The sequence below is a fragment of the Cygnus atratus genome, chromosome 9 (assembly GCF_013377495.2).
Source record: "Cygnus atratus isolate AKBS03 ecotype Queensland, Australia chromosome 9, CAtr_DNAZoo_HiC_assembly, whole genome shotgun sequence".
Lineage (NCBI taxonomy): Eukaryota > Metazoa > Chordata > Aves > Anseriformes > Anatidae > Cygnus > Cygnus atratus.
In genome coordinates this window covers 20,751,496-20,777,294 of record NC_066370.1, presented here as the reverse complement: position 1 = coordinate 20,777,294, position 25,799 = coordinate 20,751,496, and the positions used below count along the sequence as shown (strand labels likewise).

At 39.8% G+C, this 25,799-nt stretch overlaps 1 protein-coding gene across 7 annotated transcripts in view; it reads left to right on the top strand.

The window, feature by feature from the left end:
* Nucleotides 1–1,657: 1,657 nt before the first annotated feature.
* NLGN1 (neuroligin 1) overlaps nucleotides 1,658–25,799 on the top strand; it is a 291,986-nt gene continuing 267,844 nt past the window's right edge. For 4 of the 7 annotated variants that reach the window (XM_035557299.1, XM_035557298.1, XM_035557300.2 and 1 more), the window contains exon 1: nucleotides 1,658–2,150. In XM_035557299.1, coding sequence (XP_035413192.1) covers nucleotides 1,658–2,150 — 493 coding nt within the window. Of the gene's footprint in view, nucleotides 2,151–2,599; nucleotides 2,660–25,799 lie in introns of all 7 variants that reach the window. The other 3 variants (XM_035557297.1, XM_035557294.1, XM_050712536.1) reach the window with 1 other exon arrangement.

Genomic DNA, 25,799 nt, shown 5'->3' with positions numbered 1-25,799 from the left:
TTCTCTCTACAATGTGTATAGACATGATAAAAAAACAATTCTCATTAAAGCTGCCAATGCTATTCAAAAGCAGGTGGTTTAAAATGTTTCCTATGCAAAGCAAAACACATTTCTTGTGTTTTACACACTGCTTAATAGGGAGCATAAAATTACACTGCTATGTTGTGTATCACACTGCATTTTAAATAATAGAATATTGTAAATCGTGTTAGAAATATGTTTAACATGAATATGGAAGATATAATGATATGCACTGAGCAATTTTCAGAAGTGCTGGAACACAGCCTTGTGTGACAACCTCTGAGCTAACACAGTTGAAAATAGAATCTGGATATTGAGATTATGCAGTCCCTGATCCTAACTGATTATTTTTCTAGGGTACTGTTCAGTCAGCATGCGGGTGGGTATATGGATTTCTACTGTTCTATGGGAATGTTTATTGTTTATATTGTAAATTAAGGATGGTAGGAAATGCGTGCATTGATTGTGTGTTTTCATTTGTGAGTAGTTTAAAAGCAGTACAGGCTTGGTCCGAAGTAAAAATTGTGATATACAGCTCCATCACTCAAGTGCCTGTTGATACCCTTTTCCAAATCATTTTTTTTTTTTTTAAATGCTGAGGTCCAATCATACTTCTGTGCAAATTCAGAGTTTGCCATTCACTTCAGTGGGAGCAGATTGTGGACCTTCATTGCTGTTGTGAGTCTTTCACTCTGCCAAAAATTCAGGTGTTTTTCGTTAGCTGTCAGCAAACTGTGGGGAAACAAATACCATAGAAAGTATGGTAATTTATGTTATTCTTATAAAAATATGGTGGTTGCCTTAATGTTCGAATCAGAGGTTGTATTTTAAAATAAGCAAACAAATGTTTGTATGTATTCTAATCTGCCTTTGGTGAAATAAAATGCTTAGAGTCTTCAGTATGCCTATCTTAATTTCACTCTTTTGGTTTAAAAAATAATTCCATTCTTTTTGATAACTAAACTTGTGCAAACAAGGTGAAAATTGATTATAAGATGATTCACTTAAATAAAATATTAACGCAAACACTTATTTAATGGGGCCTGGCAGCAAAGTGCTTGTTCTTGAAAAGGTGAAGTTTAAAAATGCATTTTCTGTCAGACCTGTTTCTTCTGAAAAACCTCTGTAAATTCAGCAGGTGACATTGTAGATAATCCAGTAATCAGTGCCTCACCCGCCATCTCATGGTACCATAAACTAGTGCAATTTTACTTACACGACTCTAGCAGCTATTAATGTATGCACATAACTTGTGAAACACCTAGTTATCACTCTGCTCATATTAGCTCTTTCATACTAATGATTTATTTTCATTTTCTCCAGGATATAGACCTGCGGCTAACTGGATTTGATTTATAAGAGGGGATTCTGCAGTAAATGGCTGCTCTCTTCATATTGCTGCTATGGAAAACAGAATTGTCAATAGGATGTAGTCTGATAAATAGTGCTGAGTGAAGATGCAGCTTCAATAAGTGTGAAATCAATGGAAGATACTTACCGCATGAAAAGCCTTTTGAGATTTTTCTGACAGGCTCCTATTTAGGAAACTTGATCTGTTTCCTTTGGTTGCCCTCTTTTTACACCAGTGGATACAAATAAGATTGCTTCATTGTAGTCACACAACTAATGTGGGACCATGGCCTTTCCAAGATCCATGTGGCTGAACTGTGTATGGAGAGCGATGATAGTCCGCCTGTTACACATGGGATTGAATGCCACTTTTGCTTTCTCTATACTTGGATTTTTGCTTCACGCTGCAGCTGTGTCCTCCCAAAAAGTGGATGATACCAACCCAGTGGTGACCACCAACTTTGGCAAGATAAGAGGGATTAAGAAGGAACTAAATAATGAAATTTTGGGGCCTGTTATTCAGTTTCTTGGGGTTCCGTATGCTGCCCCTCCAACAGGGGAGCGCCGCTTCCAACCTCCTGAGCCTCCGTCTCCCTGGGCAGATATCAAAAATACCACTCAGTTTGCTCCAGTGTGTCCCCAGAACATTATAGAAGGCAGGTTGCCTGAAGTCATGCTTCCCGTGTGGTTTACTAATAACTTGGATGTAGTTTCCACCTATGTACAAGATCAGAATGAAGACTGCCTCTATTTAAATATCTATGTCCCAACCGAGGATGGTGAGTTAATAGCAGGCGAAACAGGGAGATCTTTTTATTTTCCTGTTCTACGTTCTAACAATATTAATTCATGTGTACTGTTAGCACGCATGGCTTTCTTTGTTTGCATGCCAGCATATTACATGTATGCATGCTGCTTTTCTTTGTATGCATCTGTCCTTTTAATTTATTATTTTTTAAAAATTTTCTGTCTACACTCGTTTTTTTTTTTTTTTCTCCCACAGCACGTGTATTTTTAGGTCAAAGTTGGTACCTAATTCTCATTGCCACCCACTGACTTCTGGGAAGATGCATCAACATCTTATCCATTGCATGTGCAGGCACAAGAGGTTGAGATTCTTCCGCACCTAATAAAGCAGGTCATATTTAAGTTAGATAGTGGTGTTGCATGCTCCTACTGTCTGTGACGGAGCTCCATGTTATTTTCTAGTCTTCTATTCATTTTTCAGTCAAAAGAATATCCAAGGAATGTGCCAGAAAACCCGGCAAGAAAATTTGTAGAAAAGGAGGTATGTATAAAGTGGACAAAAAAAATGGGGGAAAAATCGAAACCTTGCAAAGGAAGAACGTATAATACAGCTGAAAGAGGCTGATTTGCTGATGCTATGAAGTGAACAGTTAGGGACTATTTGTTCTAACAAAGCCAGAAAAGTATTTAAAGAGAGGACCGTGTGAAGCAGATGAGAAGATAACATTTGTAAAGCCTAAACTCAGTTGCACTGATCATCTCTCTTTCACTGTCTTAAGCTGACCCTATTGGCAGCTTCTCTGTCTTGGCCTCATGGTTTAGAGGAGTGTCCGACCCTCATACATTGACACCTTATGTTGTATATGCATGCACTGGAGGTGGCTCTCATGCCTGGGGGCCACTGAAGTTGCTGGCCCAACTCCACAGGTCTATAACCCAGTGGTGTTGCAAAACGGCTATTAGGTATCGTAGCAAAGCAGAGCTGAAAATCCGCATTGACTTCCTACCTGATGCACTCTATTTTCTTGGACCAGCGTTAACTTTCCTGGATCGTTTTTGTGAAACACTTCTTTTCCTTTACACATTTCGAAAAGTGAGTGCTGATTTCCTGTATTTTGTGATTACGGCTCTCTTTGTAAAAGTGAAAGTCTCTTAATAGGGATGAAGAGAAATGTTGAAATATTGTGACATGATACTTTGGAAACTAGGCTGCTCTGGAAGCTTTGGAAACTTGGCTTCTACCGTTTTAGTATTAGCATGGGAGAATTTGCAGATTTCTTTGTGGATATTTGCAAATTCCCAAAGCAATTGATACGTGACATAGAAGGTATGGATTTTGGTATTGTTTTGAAGCAGGTATTTGGTAACTACTTTAAAGTACTAATTTTGTACTACTGTACACATTTGTTTTGTAACAAGTTATTTTTCTTTATTATATCTATAATAATGTGCTGTGTAATAATTGGACTCCATTTGAATTTAGAGCACTTAGGGTAAACAGAACAGTGAAAATACACAATTATCTATTATCTGTAATCCATATTTTTAATATAAGTTGCTATTTGTTGCTGCCACTCCAGAAAAATGCATTTTAGGAAAGTGTCGTAGCAGGAAATTGTTCCAACTCTATTAACTCAGATTAGTTTTTTAAGGCCATATCTAGGCATCTAAATGAAGGTGGCCTTATTTTCCAAGGTTTTTTGCTCTTGCAGTTCCTACTGACTGTTAATTGCAGTTAGTTGTTAATTATTAATTGTTAATTGGAGTCGCTCAGTGTATGCTTTTTTAGATGTCTAAATCCACTTTCAGTAACTTAAGGCAATTCCACTTGTTTTTAAAGTGTTGGGCTTTGAGTCAACTGCTGATGTTTCTATTGGGGATTTTTTTCTCACTGCTGTAAAATACAGTTGTTTAAGCTGTATTCCCAAAGATGGAAACAAAGATAATCAGGGTACGGTGAGCAACGCCACTTCTTCACACATCATTCAAGTTAGAATAACTGCTGTCATTTATATGCATTCAATTAATGTGCAATGCTGCAGCAGTTATTACGCAGTTCATCAAGCGTGTGTAATTAGCTGAGCAACTTTCACTTCCTATCACCCAGACGCTGATTCACAAAGTCATAAATAAAGATGCAGATCTCCATCATTGTTCTCAGAAAGCATATTTTCCTATGAGAGGATATTTTTAAAAAAATCAGAAAAAAAAAGCAAAAATAAAGGGAAGGAGAACCCAGTAGATGAGAGTCATGTTTATTGTCCTGTGAGCCTGAAGGAGAATAAAGAGAGAGTTATTTGAAATTCAGTAGGTGCCTTGCCAGTTAAATTCATTGCACATAACAGCACAATAAAGAGCATCAGAAGCCTACCTTTTGTCGCTGACAAGTGCAGAGAACTCCTGAATACCTTTAGCCTGGGCAGTTGGCAGAGCCGTAGTCATCCTTGTTCTCGGAGTAGCTCACCCTCTGCTCACCCATATGCAGCCTCGGGTTACCCTTGGCCTGGATTGCCTTCAAACCTAGTAGTAAAATGAATCATGTTGTAGAACAAAGTTGCAATAGAGTAAGGGCATTTTACTAGCAAAACTAGCTTGGAAATGGCGTGCAATGGTTTTGTATGAGAAGGAAGAAGAGAACAATACTGCCTCTTTTGCTGGATTTAGTTTGGAGTCATTTCATTACACTTAGTGAAGAAAGTTACTGAAAAGAGAAAATAGGAAAGTGAGAGGCAGATTTTGATACCATCTGCTTAATTAGTAGAGGATATATAAATTAGAAGTGACCACACCAACAGTACACTATCTTATATACTGTTCAGTGCTTTCTTATTATGTGAAATAGATTTTATTAGATAAACAAATTAGTAGCTATATTTAATTGTCAGCTGAGGGACATGAGGAAATTAAAAATTTTGAAGAACAGGAAGTAATCTGGTGAAGATGGATGTAGAAATGAAAGCAATTTTATCTGCAAGTCATGCTAGATGTTGTAATGGGAATTATAACCATTACCATGTGTTGGTGGGATTTTGATATGCACGCTGCAGAGACTACAAAATGATAGGATGGGAGCTGGGTGAAAAGGAAGGAGGCAATATAGCATGATTTCTGCTCAGTATCATTGCTTATATTTCAGTATATTACATTTTCAGTTTACTGATTCAGCAAGTAATGAAAGATCATATGTTTTCATGTCTTTTGCTTATCATGTAGAATCATGTATGTGAAGGTCAGAGGTTGCTAATTCTGTTATGGGTATGCATACAAGCAGAATACCTCTATTTGCTATGGCTGGCTTTAGAAAATCTTTACAAATGCATCTAATTAATTTTGTGTTATTTTCTTAGAGGCTAGACTCCACAGTTGTAAGTTCTAATGGAATTGAGATTATATCCTAGATAACACCATTTTACTCACTGATATTAATGACATTGTTGATCATGTGGTACTTCCTGAATCTCTTTGACGATGCAAACTTTTGCATCATTTCTAGGGAACAGCTGAACAGTTTTGCACTCTGTTTAGTGTTTCTAATATCTATTTTACATTTATAGTCAAAGCATGAATATTTTACTTGTGATCCAGAATGACAGGGTAACGTATTATGTCTTAGGAGGATTGTACATTCTACTTTAGCTGCAAGCTTCTGTTTTTTCAATGCCATATATTGCATATATTGCATATATTGCAATTGCCAGATATTGCGCATACCCATCTCTTTGCAATGCAAGAGTTTGGACTGTGAATTTCCTACTTTAAACTCTAACAACAATTATAAAAAGGAATTTTGAAAATTGTCACTGGTATGGCCACTAAAAGGAAGCCCAGATATGTATTCTGCGCTTGGGATGACAGTGTGCCTTTTGCTAGGAACCTGTACAAAAGCATTCGTATTGCCTGAAGATTTCTGAATGTGAAGATGTGAAAGAGTGGTTTTCATAGAAAATATGATATATGCTGGATATCATGGAATTAGTTTGGGAGACATTAGTATTTGTAGGAGAATTGGGAGTGGAATAAGGAAAGAAATCACTTGATCTGTACTTTTATGTTTAGGAATTACCAGTGGCTAGGAGACTGCCCAACATCCGTGACTTCTTCGCATGTGGATTCTGTTTCTTATTCTAGTCAGTGCAGTGAATAAATTTTAAATGCAAAGAATCATGATCTGAACTATCTCATTTGAGAGTGTAGTATGAGACAGCTCTATTAATATTTATGCCTCCTAATGGGCTACTTGATTTTCAGAGAGCAAAGCTCCTACCACCATACTTTCTGGGTTATGGCTGTGATTACTATGGATGCATAGGAACGTATATACATACATACAAATACACTCTCAGAAATGAAACAAAAATCACAGTGCTATCATCTCATCCTGCACTGAACATTCATTGTTTTCCATAGAGAATATCTTACATCAATTGTGACTCATAAATGGCACAGATAACTTCAAGGCTTTTAAGCCTAGCAACATGAAACATTTTTCATAAATCTAGGAAGATATGAAAAGAGTCCAATTTAGCCTGTTACCCTTTGCTTCTGTTGGATGTTTGTTCCAGGTCTGTATTTACCTCAGAACTGTTTGACTTACAATCCAGTTTTGGAAGAAGAATTTAATGCAACCTATACAGTTGCTATGGCCATTATTAAATAAACTTCTTTCCATACTCCTTTTTCAGCTCTGAAATCAATGGGAAAAGTACAAGTACCTGGTGAAACGTGTATTTACACTGGCAAAATTTATTGGTTGATTATCAGTTTTTTTTTTTTTTTTCTAAATATCAAAGTGATGGAATTGTAGATGCCATACTGTTGAAAAATGATTGAGATATTCTTTCTCCACAGTCATATAAACGAGAAGAAGGAAGTCTAAGGTGTGTGCTTCCACCACTGCAGGCTCAGCTTTGTCAAATTACGCTGCATTGCCAGTGGGCTAAGAACATGCATTTGCAGACCAGGGCTTGTGGTGACTTGAAAGTGAGTGTCAAAGCCCATAGAGACGCTTCAGTGCTTATTTGGTGTATAGCAACAACAGGATGTATATTTTGCATTAGGCTGCTTCAAAAATTCATAATGAATGATTTGCCTGTAATATATTTGTGTCATAGTTGCCTGTACGCATTGAAGTTTTGCCCCCGTTCATCCCTGCTGGCTCCTCCAACTCATTCTGCCCTCATGAGGCCGGTACTCACCCCTGCAGGCACAGATGTAGTCCCTAATGCCGAACGCTGGTGCTATCTGCTGAAACACCAAGATTGCTCCATTTTTCTGTTCCTTTTTGAAGCACTGTGTTCCTGTTTTTCATTCCTCAGATACCACAGCAGTATTTCCTATTATACTAGTAATACATTGAAGAAGATAATGAAGCAAACATTGTCTTGTACAGACCTTTTCATCCTTTCACAATCTAAAGCTGTTAGTGTCAGTTAGCAGCATTTTTCAAAGATGTGCAGTAGGTTTATGTCATATTTGAAATAACATAAAATGCTTAAACTCTGATGTACTTTCCACAGTCCTCTTTCTGGGTGAGCCAATGCTTGACAATAGAAGATTTTGCAGAGTGCATTTTAAGACTCCAGTCATCTTAAATGCCATCAACACTGGTCAAAGTCCTCCCTAAATGTCTAGTTGTTCAGGCTCTGAGCTCTTGCTGACCACGAAGTCATTGTGCTGTCATTGCTTTGCTCATACACCTTGACAGTGCTTATAGCTCTAACAGGTCTTAAATTCTGATCTAATTCCATTCCATGTCCGTTATTTTACTGCTTGCTTTTCATTTTCTACATCCTCCCACACAAAGGCTCTAAAATAGTGCTGTTTCCCTGCTAATACTAAGTCAGATAAAACAGCTTTGTGCTTCTTCCCATTGACTTTCTTGTGTTGGGCCAGTTGTAACCAGCAAATAACTGTGCTGTGGTTATCCTTTCAATCTGCTCTTTTCTAATTTAGCATATAAAGCCAGATTGGACAAAGTTTTAGAAGAAATAGCTACAGAAGTATGTTTGCGCATTTTCAGAGGGAATTTTGAGTAACTCACATGACTTTTGGATAACTGCGATTTTCTGCTTGCTTTTTTGTCATTGTTTTTTCCTGTACTGTCTTGTTATTCCTTTGCTCTTCTCTGTGTTCATGCCCTTCATTTTTTTCCCCGTATAATACACATGGATACAAACATTTCTAGTATTCCTTGCATATTTTTTGAAGCTTGAAACATGATGTCAAGCCATTCTTAAAGATCATCTCAATTATGATGTTAATAATCCTCTTATAACTTGAATATTGCTCCAGTATAATTCCATTTTTTTCCCAAATTATTTTCACTTGTGATTCTTTAACCCTCTTCATTTTTACTTACTTTATGTTGTCAAATATACGTCTCCTCTACTTTGATACGTAGAGTATTATTAATTATATTCTGCATTCAGAACCCCACTGCTTTAATGAGCTTAACATAAATGAGATTTGTTTGGGGGATATCAATCCATTTCCTTCTGTTTTAATTTTAATATCTCATATATTACTTTCTCATGCTTCTAATAATGAAGTTTTATCCTAAAGAGAAGCAGCCCCAAACATTACAAGACTAAGAGAAGTGGGACAAAGCTGACATTAAGCTATGTTTGCACCTGTCTTCTAATGCATCACGTTTCTGGCCATAGCCAGCTTCCTTGGGGCTGCTATAAGTGAATGCAGAGATTGCCAGAGGTACAGAAACTGTACAGTGCAGGTGCTGGAGCTGTTTTCCCTTCTAGAGTTTTGCTGTGGTGTCAAACTTCAGCAGCAACAGTAAATCATGTTGCTAATTCCTCTGCTGTGGGAATTCTTCTAATATTCCTTCATGCTATCAGAGCAGTAATCAGAATCTGCCCTGCTGGAGTTTTTCAATGGGCTTTTTACTGAGGATGGCTTTTGCCTTTCCTATTCATACTGCTAGTGCAGTAAATGCACAGTAAGTTTAGTCTTAGGTGTGTGTTTGAGGAGAAGGAAAATTACCTTGCTGAAGAATTTCTGGGTCTTCAGCTGTCAAAGCCCTGGAAGTCTTTCACTGAAATTGCCTTGTAAAGGTCTGTCCACCAAGGAAGGCAGGGGGAGAAAAAATCTCCTGCAGGCTTTCTCTGTTAGCCAGCAGATTTGACCCAAAAGATGCATTTTGGGAGAAGATCATAGACGGTATGACTGGTAAGCTTTAGCAGCAGCTGCGCTGGAGTGCTGTGCCCTGAAGGAGGGCTGGCAGTCCCTCAGCAGCTGTCAGGGACTGCACGTGGGCCTTTTCCTGAGTATTTTGTGGTGGTCCAGGATCTATCCCTTTATGGCAGCAGAGGAATTAGAGCACAGTTTGTATGCTGTTGTGGATGCTATTCATATTTTCTTTCTTTTGATGGTAATTTACAATTCAATGTCTTGTGAGATGCTCAGTTATCACATAGGATAATTAGGTTTGGGCTATATTTATGGCAGTGTTTTGGGATCAGGCCCTGAGGCAGCAAAATACTGAGGTCTCTCTGTATGATTTAATATTTGCTTAAATAATTTTTTTATCCTTATACTATTTTATAATGTGTGGAAAAATCATATTATCATACATAAAGAGAGAATTTAGTAAGTCAAAATCTATAGGAGAGACAGCCGTTTATTATTTGTATTTGTTTTCTGGCAAGCTTCCATTTGTTAAATTTCACCCTTTTTGTAAAGGCCTTCTTTAATTATTAGCTGAAAATCAGGTATTTATGTAATTATCATAATTATATCTACACATCTAGTGTACTTGCAATTATTTCATTAAAAATTGTAATTATTATACAATTATAGGGGATAATGACGTCCTTGTAACATGTTGCAGAAGCCCTAATTAAATGGTGGCATAAATGAATTGGAAGTGATTTTGAAGTTTTGAATATTGTTTTATCAGAAATATCAGAAGTGATTCATCCACATTATGATCTGGCAGTAAAACCTCTCCAAAGTTATTTTGAGAAAAGATTTTACAGAGCTCATGGAAAAGGATTTGTCTCTATTGCCTTTCTGTCATTACTTTCTGTTCTCTATATTCCTACACCTAAAAATTGTCTGCAGATATTTAATGGAGAGGGGCATTGTGTAAGATGAAGATTGCACAGCTTGCTGAATCTTTCTAGAAGGCTCAGCCCAGAGCAAAATAGGATCTATGTGAAAGCACAGCCTGTACTTAGACAGAGGGAAAAACCTATCCAACAGTTGGTTCAAGATGATGAAAAAAAGAAAAAATATAAGGAGGCTTTCCTTACGTGCTGAGTTTTGATGATCTGCCTGGATATCAGGATGTCCAAATGCTGCAGCTCCAGGTGCTGGGGGATGAGAGAAGGAAATTCTTGCGGTAGCCCAGGTCTGTGTGATGCTCTAAGTGCAGGAGGTGCCTCAAGTGGTGTGGATACAGAGGAGCCCTACAGAACATCTCCCCTTCTGTCCCCCGGCGTGGGTAGGAATGATGGGCAGGGATAGCATATGCCAGAATGGCTTCCAAATGGCTACCGAAACCTCGAGATCACAGATTTCTCATCCTCTGTCATGTCAACTTTCTGTGGCATACAGATGATCTCTCTTCTCCCACTTCGGTTAATTTTAAAAGTAATTGAAAATGGCAGGAAGGCATATGCAATTTTTAGGCTTATTTCATCATTCGGTGATTTGAAATAAGTGACTGGTGTACAACAGAGTACCCATGGCATGACGGGCAACCAGGCAGCCACCCTTACCACCACATCCACCCTGGTTTTGCTGCTAACGCCAGCACCCTGCTGGCAGGCCGTGGCTCAGGGCAGACCGCAGCCACGCACGGCCCAGCTGGAGGGGCCCCAGTCCCTCGTACATCGGCTGCTTACCTCCCACCCGCCAGCTGGAGCTCCTCCTCCAGCCTTTGCTCCCAGTTTTGCTAGGGGTGTGACTCATGCCCGTTCCTCCTAGTTACTTTAGATGCATTCAGGCAGGTTAGACAAACCTCCTGTTTAATTCACTTGGTTCACGTCAGTTCGTTTTTACCCAAGCTTGGTCAATGGGGGCTTACAGGATCTACTCTACTTCAGGAGGTCCCACAAAAGGATGGGAGCAAACCTCCAAGAGGCAGGAGATCCCGGAGCTGCCAAAAGATCATCTCTCCGTGGCCAGAAGGGCTCCCTGGTTGCACTATCCTGTGTCGAGGTTCCCTGCTGAGGCAGCCCCCATGAGCACTGATCTGCTCAGATGGTCGTGGTTGTTGTCTGAGGACCTGCTGCCCTTTAACCAGAAGCTGAGCACCACCATAGCTGTCAAGCTCCATTCCAGTGCTGTGACAGAGATTTTTTTAGCTCCTGCCAACATCTTTGCTTTAGGTCTTTAATGTATTGGTATTAATATAGTGAATGGGGAAACAGAACATACCATTCAGCAGTGGGATCTCTCTGACACAATGAAAATTTAGTCCTGAGAGTCCTCATTCCCAAAGCAATGGTCTCAACAAGATGGACCCAGTGGTAACAGAATATGAACCAGGCATTTGTCTATGTATATCTGTGTACATACACAGCCACAAACAGATTTGAAAGCTCGAAGAAAAGCTAGTACAATTTGTCTCATTTCACTGCAAAATTCGTATTCATATGTTTTCATATTTATTTTAAAGTGTTGGGGATTTTTAAAAATCCGAACTTAGCTGCTGAAGGCCAGACCTAAGACACATGCATGAGCCAAACAGATACTGCATCAGATTTTGCACATTTACTTGCTCTGAGACTGCTTCCAGTAATGATAGTGCCCCATGATCTATACAGCACCTTGGATCCATGAAATATTGCTGTATAGCTGGTGTAGAGGCAGGTTTATTTCAGGAAATTTCACAAGAAATCATTAGGCTGTAAAGCTAGATTTTAAATTCTTGGTCCTCTCCCTGTTTCTCCATGCTAAACTCCGATGAAGTACCCCTCCATATGAATCAATTAACTGCTGCGCTCTGTGGAACAGGAAAGAGAATTAAGTTTGTTCTACACTTTTCAGTCATTAACCGAGACATTCATTAATCACAAATAGCTTATTTTTGCTAGAAACAATAACTTTTGAAACAAAAAATAATTGCTACGCTTAAGTGCCGAAGCACCTGCAGTCTCTTGATATGAAGTTTCCAAAGATGAAGTCTCACATAAAGGAGGAAACAAAAGACGCATCAATTGCCTTTTCTTCAAAGTGCCATGAAACTCTCGATTAACTGGCAATTCTTGCAGTGTTGCAGTTGCAAGACTTGAAGTATAGGAGGCATTACCTGGCCTAAAGCACGTTTTGATACCATATCACAGGAAATTCGTGTGCTCGTGTTTTACAGAGAAAGGGATGAATGCTGACGAGGTCACTGTAAAAGTCCCCCCATCCTGAATCTGGGCCCGTTAGCAGAAACTCCTCGCCTCCCCTTCTGTGTGCATTATATTCTGTGTCATTCACATGTGAAGCAGAACATTGCCCCTTGAACTGTGAAGCAGTCATGTGTTTTTGACAGGCTGATTTTGTTTCTTCTCCTGACACCTCTGAACGATGGCTACCGAGATGTGGTGAGGCGGGCGAGGGCCATTCCCTCGTGGAGGTGAGCGGGGAGACAGAAGCCGAGCTGAGAGGTGCAGGAAGGGGATCTGACAGCAAAGAAGGCTCCTGACACACACGTGGAAGCAGGTGCACGCTGCCTTGCACCAAGCACAGAAATAGGATTAAAAGGCTCTTTCCCTCTAGGCAAAGTAAGACCAAGAAGCAGGCAGTGCAGAAATCCCCTCTTCAGTTTTAAACAGCAAAAACGATTTTTTTTTTCGCCAGAGTTTGCTCACCTATATTAGTTGCCATTTTCCTGCTCAGAGCTTTGATATACTAAACTACAAGCTCATTTGCCTGATTGGCAGCACAAGCAGCAGTTGATCAGGAAAGGAAGAAGCAGGCGATTTATTAAAAATGCTCTGCAGCCCTCCCAGGCCTGATGGCTGCACTGCCCCAGTGGTCTGACCACCGCGACTCTGCCCAGGACTTGGGCATTTGTTATGGGGCATGTTGCAAAATAAGTTTGACCTGAAGTAGAGCAAAAGCTAGCCCTTAATATCCCTTGATTAAAAATAGATAAACTCAGCAGTAAGTCAGATTTGGGCCTGTTGTTTGAATTATGAATATTCTTCTAAATGCTGTCACTTCCTTAAAGAAATACAGTGCTTTCTTTGGAATTTTAAGTGACTTTGGATTGAAATTCTGTGTGAGTGATTATCTGGCTCAGTGAATACTGTTGTTGTTATTAGCGGTTTGGGGGGTTAACCTCTTCACTGCTGAAATCTCTAACAAGTGCAGAGTGCCAGTGTATGGGCACTCGGGAGCTAGAAAGGTTAAGAAGCCATTGAAACATATTCAGGAAATGTCATAATTTTCAGGCTGATGAAGTGCAAGCCCAGAAGAGAACAAAGAAATGATAATAATAATTGCACTTTATGCTTCCAAAGAAGACCGGTTGAAGGAGAGCGGGTCATAGACAGTAGCTCAGTTTTGGTTCTGCCCCCATTAGTTATGTCACTGTCCCGCTTTACTTCTGTAACCCCAGAAATGTGCTGTTTAAATGGACTTTGGTTGCATGGGGATGATTTGACTCTGGGCCACGTGTCCCTTTCCAGTCATTCTGGCCCTTGTGAGCTTTTTCCCTTTCCTTCTGTCCTCCGTTAGCTAAGCAGCATCTGGCCCTCTCCTCTGGTGAACATGCGTGACTCTATTTCAAGTATAGATTTAGTTATTAAGTCTGGAGATTTAAGTATGGATCTGTTCCACTAATCAGATACTGTAGTGATTAGAGCCACAGAAGTACTTGGAGAGATCAATTAGATTAGATTATCAGATCATTATAAGCAAACTCTTAAAGACAAAGCAATAGAAAGTAATATCATGTCACTGTATTTCTTTAGAGAATATTTATACTATTATTGTTTGTTTGCCTCTCTGTTTTCTTTACATCTGTTAGGACTGCAGTGGCAGTGAGCATCACCTTCAGAACTGGGCTGGAGGACAGGATCGGTACCAATCTGTACAGTGAAACTCTCTGTGATGCTCTTCCTAAGCTAAACCACACCTCACTGCATGTACTCTAGGAGAAAAAAACAAACAACACATGCACATGGAAATCTCATTTTTAAAGCAATTGGGAGGCTTCTTGGGCAACTTATTTCAGATCCCTGGGGTTAGGTAGAAGCCTTCTGTTCTGTCACCATCTTTTTATTATCTCTCACGTCATTCTGTATTTATTGTTTTGTCTGTAATCTTATTTGGACTACTTTTATTGCATAAACCCAGTGTTATGAACAAACACTAGCTAATTCAGATAAAAGTTGATTCATTCTTTAGCTGTTTGTTTTCAGGGTTCCTGTGAAAAACATTTTCCAGTGTATAATAGCCAATCTTGTCAGTTCTAAGCCTCAAAGTTGTGTTTTCTACAGCCTGCAGTGTCATTTTCTTAGCATGTATGTATATGTATTTATGAGCTCCTCTTTTTGATATATATTTTAGTAAGTATTACAGCTAATGCTAGTATACTGTTTTCATGAAAGTATTGGCTGAATAGTGTACATCAAAGGCAACAATTAGTGTATTTTCATTTGACTTGTTCAGCCTATTAGGTTGTTAAATTTTGCATAGAAAATCAGTAGCATGTTTAATTTGGGAAGGAAGCTGTTGGAAGAGGAGTTGTGGATGTAAATCAATTGGTGAGGAGGCTCCCATGCAGCAGTTAGAGCTCTGAAATATCAAGAAATATTTTCCCATGTATTTACTCTATATGCAAATAGGTGAAAAAAGCTGCAGGATGATCACTGACTTAGGAGTTAACAAAGAAGCTTCTGCTGGCTTAGTCTAGTATTAAAATCTGGAACAAGACTTTATCCCCTTCTTTTCTCACTGAGGACTGCAGAGAAGTGCAGGTTTGAGATTGCAGAATGCCAGATCTTCTTTAAGTAATGGGGAAGGACATCAGAATCAGGCTCAAGATTCATGGTACCTAGGGGGAGCCCAGTATCGGGCCTTGCTCCTTGGTTAGAACCAGACTAATATGTTTTAATTGGTCCTTTTTTCTTTTTTCTTTTTCTTTCCCCAAAATTAGTTCAAGAACTGTTGCATCACAAGTGATGTTACATCTGTTATGCATCTTGCTACTTCAGAATTAGCTGAAGTTGAAAAGTGACAGAAAAACACTGCAAAGTGCATTTTTTTCTCCATCCTTAATGGGAGCACGTGACCTAACATTCTGGCAATTTAGAAACAGTTATCTGGTATTAAATAAATTCAGAAAGGTTTAGATTTTGACCAACTGAAGTCAAAGAGGAAAGGTCAGAATTCAGCACCAAAATAGAACAAATATTAACTAAAGATCCCATCATACAGCGGCTAATCAGGGCTTTTGTGTCCCCTGCTGTGCCAATATCTATTCTGAAACTAGTCATTATGTCTCTGTTCTAAAAAAGAACTAATTTTGAAGACTTCACTGCACTAAAATCAAGTAATTTACTGCCCTTGACAATTATTTTTTGCTGTGTTTTTATGATGTTTTGCCTGATTAAGCATTCAGTGCCAGACATAGTGTCTTCTGGTTTTGTCCCTGCACTTTTCAGGTTCAAATTTCTTTGAGTGCAGTTACAATTCTTTGGTGCCAAAGTACTTGATTGCCTTCATAAACTAGGATATTTAGCTGCAAAACTGACATAAGTGTCGGGATTACATTATTGATTATTTTGAAGGCACGAAAATCCATAAAGGCCTTTCTGTTGTGCTCCAGTTGAAAGCACCTGTACCCATTTGCACTCAGTGGGTAAATTCCTGGCCACATAAAAGTCAATCATGAAATTCAAGTTTAGCAAGGCCAAGACCAAATCTCCATTTCTAAAAGATGAACACATATATTTAATGTAGGTACAGGGGATTTGAATGTTATGTAGAAGATTTTGGAAATTGTGCCTGGGATAGATAAATGTCTTTTCCCTTTCTTTGACTTTTTTTCCTTCATCCTTATTTTCTTTAAATAATTTTATACCTATCTTGCATCATGGACTCTCCTATAATAACAAATCTCTTTTACCTTCTTCTTTATATTTTCCGTGCTTCCTGATCTCACAGTTATTATTCTGTCTGACTTGTCTTTATTTCTTTTTCATGTTTCCACCTCTGTTTTTTTTTTTCTTTCTTCATTTTAGAAACATTTACTACATCTTTAGGGCTAAAAAGTCCTGAGCTATTCATTTGCCACTATTGCTTTTAAAATTTTCCTTTATATTGAAGATGGAGAAACTAGGACAAAAGAGTGGACTTCTGCAAAGTCACACACAGAGAGGGAAAGAGACTACATGCCATTGCAGAGCCGAAGTTAAAACATCCCATTCTTTTTATCCCTTCAGCATCCTTCATTTTTTGGACCAGGCTGTTTATGATGCTCCTGGGCTGCTTTTATGGTTCACATCACCGAGGCAATGCTTCTTGTCTTTAATTCCTGCACAACTTAATCCTGATCTTTCCTAAATGCAAGTATTTGTCAGTCAGTTACCCCCTACAGGGGCAAGACTCAAGTCTTATCTTAGCCCATGAAATATTTTCTGCCTCCCACTTGACTTGCAGCCTTACAGCTTCCAAATACAGCAAAAGAAAGGATTGCTGCAGCTTTTATTAATTATTTACGTGCTGTTATCAAACATTCCTAGAGTGCTGTAAATTTACAGGCTTTAGTACAAACTTGGAGAAAACAAGTTCCCTGCTCTAGAGAATTTACAGTGAAGAAAAGACAACAGAGGCGAAGATATAAAGCCGGTGGATGTAGTAAAGTAGAACAGAATACAGGAGTTTTGATAAGAAGGGATTGCCATAATACATGGCGTGAAGGAGAAGGAGAGCAGGGGCGCTTGGATGCGTGCACAGAGTGCTGGAAGAGGAGAAGGAGGCAGCAGTAAAAGCCAGTAACAAATAACATACAGGGATTACAAGGAAAGCAAAAGGATTGACCTGATTTGTGTGTTTACCACTCAGCATCTTAGTGGTGCTCTTTCAGGTCCTGAATGTAATCATCTCACTCAATGGGTGGCAGAAGCGAGCGCACGTCTCATATGAGGACCTACAGGTCTCTCTCCCACCGTGGCTACTTCGTGTGTGAGCCAGTGAGGGACCATTCCCAAAATCCACACAAAGCAAAGGAAAATGGCCCATTTTGAGGATGCAATGACAGATTCAGCACCTAGCACAGGGTTTTCTTTGGTGCAGTGACAGCAGCCAGGGCACGCCTGGCCTTCCCAAGGCAGTGTGACGGTATGTCGCTGCGTCAGCTGCACGCTGGAGCTGCTTTTTGAACTTTGTCGCTATTCTCGTGTAGGTCCATTATCATTTTCTGCTTTTCCTCTAATGTGATTTTATTTTTAGATGCATGAAAGGATAAGCACATAATAGAAGTGTGTATACACAACTCAGTGTAAGCAGAGGTGAATAGGTGGGACTTCACATACAGAAGTCCACAAAGGCTGACATTATTTCCCAGTGACTCTGTTATGGTGTACGGCATTGTGTGGTGGCGTGCCTTGCAGTGTTCGGTACGACTGCACCACGGGCTACAACTGCTGCTACAGAGATCACTCGAAGTAAAGAAATATAAAGCTGTATAATGTATGATAGAATAATCAGCCATAGCACATAAAAATGCATGTTAAAAAAATACAAATTGTTGCTTTTTTTTTTTTTTTTTTCCCTAGCCCTTTGCTCAGTGGAAAGGGCTCCTGTAGCCCACTTGTGCCTGGTCGCAGGCATCACTTTCCTGATGATGCCTCCAGTGAGGAGCTGTGGCCGCGTGCTGCAGGACTCAATCTGCACCCAGCTAGGGCCCTCACTTACGCATGCTCCTAATTTTAAGCAGGAGAGCAGTTGCTGATCCTGGGGATTATCCAGGGGCACTGCAACTTAGCCATTAATTTAAAGATCTGTCTGATGGCAAAATTGCCACTTACTGTTATGGGAGCAGAATTTGTCCCCTAGTTTGCTGAAACTGGAAGGATGTCTCCTAAGGACCAGATAGCCCATGGACATTCCTTTGGCTGTTTAAAGCAGCTATAAAATGTCTGTAAATCAACTTAAAATGTTGTTATAATGTAGGCATAATTACAGTCACTGTCTGAATTCTGAGCCAGCCAAATATTTGTATGTTCGTGTACTTTCACCCTGCATAGATGTAGCAAAAAAGACATTGCTGTTGGCCTTCTGTACTTGGAGTTGCTTTAATTTGCTTATTTACTGTAACTTTCTTTTCACTAACTGTAAGGTGGAATATTTTGAGACAGAAGAGCAAAGTCTGTAGACAAAATGATCAGCCAAAAGCTATACATGGGAATGAATACACAATCAGCAACCTTGTACTTGCCTGTTATAACAACATAGCATAAAGAACAGAACGTTTGACTGCAATGCAAGTTTCCCTGCCAGAGCAGCAGGGAGACTGCCACCCTTTGCAACTTGAGCAAGTGCTAATTGCTTTTATGAAATCACCAACTTCAGTTATATTTTTACTGTGTCACCTTTACAGCTTTGTATCGGTGTCTATTTAGAAGGATGTTCAGGGAAGGCTGGAAATATTAGGAAAAAATTCCACAAAAAATAGATTCAGATTTGAATTGTAGCGTTAAAGATACTAAAGCTACAGAACAAGCTGTATTGCACCTATCATGCTTTCGGCTCAGAAAAATGGGAAAAATGCAATGTTTGGTGAACTGTGAACACTGCCCATGCCTCCCTTTGATCTTGTGGGTTTGCACCTGGCACTGCCGCAATGCTGTTCCCCATAGGAAGTGCTCATTATTTGTTCGCTGCATTTGGTGTGAGACTTCACAGATCCAGCAACGCGCCCGAAATGCTGACTGTCGGAGCAGATGTTAAGTGCTTAGCAGTTTCATGGGAAGCGCTGATATCCCTGATAACTGACTCTGGAAGTAGTGAGGGCCTTAACAGCACATCTGGGTTTCACCTTGAGCTTTGCAAAAAGTAAGATTTGGATTCAACCTGTCTGGCTTGAGCCAATGCCTCCTTCAAAGAAAAGATAATTAAAATGACTTTTATGTATTTCTTGGAGTCATCGTGCCATTTGTTCTGGCAGCAGATGCAGCAAAAGCATTGTACTTATTCAAAGTTTTCTGTGTTATTTTAATGGCCCAGAATTTTTTTCACGGGAATCTAGATTGTGTAGAATACAATGACAAGTGCATTAATTCCAGGGTTTCCATGAGCATGGCTTTTCAATATCCATACTCATTTTATGCTCTGTGGTAGGCAGGAATGAACTGCGTTATTGTTTTGCTCTCACTTAGTGAATCAGAGTAATTCCTCCCAGTAATAAAACATAGACCTGAATTAGCAAAAATCTGATCCCTAATTGACCTTATCTTGCTGCCAGGCTGATGTAATCCAGATTCTGCTGTGCTCTTGCCCTCATTTCTTGTGAATAGTGAAAGAGCACTCACCCTCATTGATTAAAAAACTATATTTTCTTTAAAAAATGTTAAAAAAAAGAATATCTTTCAAGCGTTTTCCACTTTGAAAATATGTTTTATTGGTTTCCACAATTAAAATAACTAGCATTTTAAAAATTGAATACTTTGCTGATAGGACTGCATTCTTGGCTACATCTGTGTTTTTGTGCATGTAGCAGTACATACAGTGTTAAAATTCTGCTCCAGGTGCAGCGTAGCAGCTAGGCAACTCCAGTTCCCAATATATTTTTGGGAGGAAGCTGTAGATTCTCTCTCTCTCTCTCTCTCTCCCTCTCAGGAAGAAAGAAGCTGTGTTATTTATTTTTAACGAAATGGTATTCAGATTAAATAATTATAAGACAGGCTTGTAGTAACCTACTGATTACTTTGTGCTTGGGAGTTACCCTTGCGGTAGCTGAAATCATTGGTAAAATAGTGATACAGAAAATGCATGTCGTATATTAAAGAATCATTGCTAGATGAAATTAAGATGAATTTTTAGATTTTGTAAATCAAGGCAAGATAAAATAAAAGCTAAGGGTACATTTTATGGATTTTTAATCTTATTAATATTTATTAAGCTATAATTCTTCTTTAGATTTCTGTATCTCAGATTACTCTCTCATGAGATAACACAAGATTGCCTGAGATGAAATTAACTTGAACCCATCTGAAATCAGAGTGAACTGACTTCATTTTTGTTCCTCAGATTGACAGAAACACGGGAAGTAGAAAAGGCAGAAAAACATCATCATTAGAATTGAAAGTCCTTGTTACTTTGTACATCACGGAGTGTTTTAGCGATAAAGATGTGCAAAATTCTTCAAAAAGAAAGAAGTAAAAAACCCTATTTAATCCAGTATTTCTATAAAAATTTAATAGCAATTCAACACTGAGGATTACAATCAAGCCTTCAGAAGTGCTTCTGCCATGTTACATCAGTCTTCCTGCCCACAGCCTCTGTGTTGCTCCAGACAAATATTTATGGTACTCTTTAGTTTTTTTAAGGGAAAGTGAAAAATCCTAACCTGCACAGCAATTGAAATCAAGGGAAATAGCATACAGGAGCATACTTTCAACACAGAATTTATCGAAGAGATAACACACTGCTGCCAAACAACGTGTTTTGCTTCAGCTGCCTGTAATTCATGCAGGAAGAATGCAGGCAGGCTGTGGAAGAGCTCAGAGACGTTGTCTTTGGCCTTGTGCTCCTGTATCCCCCTGGTGCTGCTCAGCTTCACCCCAACTCTCGGCAGGGGAGCCCCAGCCTGGACAAGTGGCCGGGGGCTGGCAAAGGGGCACAGGGCAGCAAAGGGGCCAGAGGAGCAGCAGGCTGATGCCGGCATGGGCGAGTGGAAGGCAGCATTTCCCCATAGCCATGTTAGGTTTTACCACTGGTGAGGCAAGCAGGTATCTTGTATCAACATGAATACATTCTCTATTTATTTATTGAGATGTGTACATTAGTATGCAAGTATCTTTTAGTGATTTTATTACGGTAATATGAGGCATGTTGGCTAAAGTGCCTACTGTAAATATCAGAAAGTAATTTTACATATGATTTGGGGAAAAAAAAAGAGAAAAAATGGGCTATGGTTTTCTTCATGTATGCAAAAACTGATGAACTTTAGAACTTTAATGAAGTTTAGAACTTTAATCTTCTTAAATTTACTTTTGCTTATCTTGGGTGAAGGGGAATGCGTGACTTAGCTCATCCAGAGCTTTGCTTTTTAGGGGCCAGGAAACAATACCTCGGTTATCTACGTTGGGGTTCTACCTTTACCTAGGAGAATAGGACTTTAGGTGTCTAAAATCATTTTTGTTTTTAGTATTCATACTTTTGGAAGTCAAAATCTGTCTGACTGCTTTGAATTGATGAAGTTCCTTATTTTCCCAGCTTCTGTAGAATCTTCCTGGCCCACATTTCTGTTGTGAAAAACAAGAGAATCCTGTGTATTTTGAAACTGTTTTGAAAACCAAAGCAAACTTTTTAAGAGCGGAAAAAAAGGCACACATTATTTATTTTTTACCTTTGCACATCATCTTTGAACTGACTCAGCCTCTTTGTATTTCTATTTAGAACGAGAGTGTCGGTCGTAAATCACAGTGAGCGTTGTGGGAGAAGTTAAGCACTGCAGAAAAAGTTGTCATTTAAAGTGGAAAATCCAATGAAGCTTAAGTGTAGGTAGCAGCAAACTAATGTAAAGTTAAAGACTAGAGCAGAAGGCAGTCTGCTCCTTTGAACAATAACCATAAATATTTACACTTCCAAAATAGTTAATAATTCATGGTACACGACAGTCACAGAACACACTGTGTTGATGCTGTACATCTGTACTTTTTTTTTTCCTTTTTTCACAAAGCGACACCTTTAATCCCGGGGTGCTTTGTGAAGAAGTACTCCGCAGTCACCAGCCTCTGTGAAGCAGTTTTCAGTCGTGGCAGTCACCAGCATCGTGCCAGCTGGTGCCGCACAGTGTCCACGGCTCGTTTGCCTTCCCATCACGGCATACAGCTTTGTCACAGCTTTATTACAGGTACAAAAGGCAGGGATTCCTAGAGATAAAGTTGCTTTACCCATTTACTTTTTTTTTTTTTTTTTTTTTTTTAATTTAATTCAGAGCAATCTATGCTGGTATCAGCTTCAGGCTGAATTTTGTGCAAAAAGCTCAGTGAGGACCTTGTGGCAGTTTGACAAGACAAGGTTTAAGAGAAATGCATTATTTTGTCTTGCACAGAGAGCTGCTGCAGCTGGTTGATGGAGGACCTATGTTCGCCCATGCTCCGAAGCAGGCTTGGGGTAGATGGGAGCATGTAATTACAGACCGTAGACAGTTTCATAAGGCATTTGCATAGGAGGCCAAATTAGATGAGTTTAACTTAATTCTGGTGTTTCCTAACCTCTGAGCCTTTGACACAGCAGCCTTAATGTTGTTTTAATATAATTTCTTTAGAGTGATACAGACAGAAAGTCCCCACAGGTCCTATAAATCTGAAAACCACATGGAAAATCTAGCTGGAGTTTCAGAGAAAGAACATGAAAATGCATGTTCATATGGAAATGAGGAAAAGTCTCTTTAGGGTGGCTTAAAAACCCTCCTGAAAACTACCACAAAAAGAGGGTGAAATCTTCATCCCTTTGAAATCAAAGGGATTGATTTGATAGTTTATGTGATTAGCACCGAAAAGATATCCGCTGCAGTAGAGGCAGAAGGATTTTTTAAGGAAGCCTTTAAAGTGACACAGTGAACTACTAAATTCTGTGGATTTCTATAGCACTATTCCATAGGATCCTGTCATGCTTCTCATGGCAGAAATTTCACTTAAGTATGCATTATCTGTAATGCAAAGATAAAATTCACACTGTTTCTTTCTGAAGAATTTTATAATTTCCTCTTTATAATTTCCCATTACCTGAATGGGAACATGTATTCACTTAAATTTTGGGGCGAAGTACTGGAGGGGAGGTAGTTCATTTCCTTACGGATCGTATTAACATTGGATTAAGAAAGCCACAATATGAATTATCTACTTGATCTTCCACAATTAAACATTAGTCTCATTTAAATCTTTACAGTATCAGACAGTACAGCAGCAAAGTTCTAATTAGTATTGTAGCTAATGCATAAATTGGTGTTCGTATGAAATAAACATGCCAAACAGCGTAATACATGTATTATTTTAATGCTTGTGGAGGTTTATTTTGATATTAATTATAAATCAGGATGCCAAATGATTTATGTAGATGTTCTTTTTATTAATTAAATCATAATACACTAATAAATTGATTTTTTCCCCCAGTTATAGGAATAAAAAGTTGGAAATGACTTGCTGCCCTCACCATGCCCCCTATTTGAGATTATAGAAAAAATGCCTTGAGCTATTTTAATTTGCATCCTTTTTCCCAAATTTTTAACATCACCTTTCCAAGGCATATTCAGCAATCACAAAGCTTAGAAAGACATTAGCTGAAATTTTCATGTAGCCTTTGGCTTCAGAAGCTGAGGCTTAAGAAATGACACCAAGCGTGGTGAGATTTGTGATTTACCAACAACTGCACACAAGAAAACTGATAGCAGCAATCTGTCACTGTGATGCTAAAGCCCCCACTTTTCCTGCACATAGGGCGGTTTCTCCTGGCCTTTTGGGATGACACAAAAAGAGAAGGTGTACACACTTTTCCCTGAGGGGATTTGTAAATGGATTGTAATGTTTTCACGAGTCACTTGCATGCAGTGGGGAACCCCCTGCTATAGGAGAGCATCTGTGCAGCGCGACTGTCCTGCAACAGCCTCCCTCCATGGACAGGTTTAATGCAGAGAATACTCCTCTCCACCTGAGCCGAAGAAACAGTCACTCATATTGTGGGTTACATTAGCGAAGCACCCCCCTTTGGCTGTACAATCTCTTTCCTTTCCTTCTCCCCTCCCTTTCTTCCCTTCCCACCCAGCCACAAGCAAGTCCTACAGCAGCAGAACCAGGAGCGTGATTTCGAGTACAGAGCTGTACAAGGAAGAAAAGAGGTTAAAAGCCCTTAAAACGTATGGCATGCTTTGGCTTAATAAGAAGTAGGTGGCAGTCTCCGCGGGGATGCAGCATGGGTTTTTGAAGTGTTTGTTTCCCAAATACCTTTTTATGATCTTTGCAAAGCGGGCACGTGGTAAGTGAATGTAGCTAGAATATATGCCTTGCTGGAACGTACGCCTCCTGAAAATGTGACAGTGATGAGTTTGACAAATGAGGAGGTGGCAACCAAAACAAAGACAAAGAGTGCTGGAAGGACTATGTAGAAATTAAATGCAGGTGCCATTTAGGGGACTGCTGTAGAGCCTGCTGATACTGTTTACTTCCCTGCTGAGGTAGAAATCTTTCTCTGCTAAAAGCCTTCACAAAAGCACTGAGGATATCCCTGTGCAGCAGTGTATTACAGGACACACATTTGAGAGGAAAACTGTTAAAGGCACCTCTTAGTTTTATTGAATTATTACTGCTCTGAGCAAAAATATACTTTAGGAAAAACCTGGCTGTTGAATGCAGTGCTTTTGGAGAGAGTGCATTTGCTTTGGTGTGGCGTTTGAAATGTATTCATCCCCAAATCAGTAAAAGCTTCTGCACTGGGTGTAAGAAGAAGATTAAAGATGTGGAATGATCCTCCTGTGAGATCTGGCTGCGAGGGGCTGGGGCAGAGGGCTGAGCAGGAACAGGGCATGTCTGGCCACCTGACGGGAGGCAGGGGTCCCGCCGGCATGGCTGCTGGTCAGGGGCATGCGGAGCTGCCAGGGCTGCCAGAGCTCTGCCGGAATCAGAGGCTGGGGAGAGTTGAGTGGCTTATTTCCATCTCTCCTCTGCCTCCTTCGCTCCCCCTCCTTCTCCCTCCCTCCCTCGCTCCCTCCCATGTGTTATTGATGCTGAGGCAGGATCATTGGGCCCTGAGCATCCTGTGGCAGTTATCAGAGCACTATGGCAATTTATTTTTCCTTGATTACAGGATAAAAAAAAAAAACAAAACAGGACTCCTATTTCCCTACACTCAGTCTGTCTGTATGCAGCTTCTGTTCCTCGGGATACAAAAGTAGAAAATGGAGTGTGTTCCTATAAAAAGTAGGTGGAAATTTTCACCATTGTCTAGAAGCCCTCACAATATTGTGCCTGCCGTGGCAGGTGAATAATGAGCCACTATGCTGGGCTTCCAGCTAAATGGGGCTTTGTCCTGTCTACGCTGCGAAGACATCCAGAAGAATGCAGAGCAGTTTTCCAGTACACAATGAATCACTCAGTGAGGCCAAATGACACTCTCCGAGCACTCGTCCCAGATATTACAGCTGTTGAAGGAAGCTGCTTATGAAACAAGGGTAGGCTCAGTCGCTTCGTGACCTTACAGCTCCTGCGCTGTAGGAAATAGTTGGGGTAACTCTCTGCAGGAATAGCATTGCTTTTAAACCCATAAAGCCCTGTGAATGGAATTACTGAAGTGTTAGAAAGATATTACTCTGGGACCTGATCTGCTAGGATGTACTCTGAGAGCAGCGTGACGGCCGTTTGGGTAGATCGCGCAAACGGCGTGAGTGATAGGGGTATTTAATTCATAAACTTGTCAAAACGAGGGAAAGGAATACCAGGAAATGGGAGATTTGTCTCTCCCCAGCCAGCAAGCCTAGCGCATACGTGGTGAAATGGACT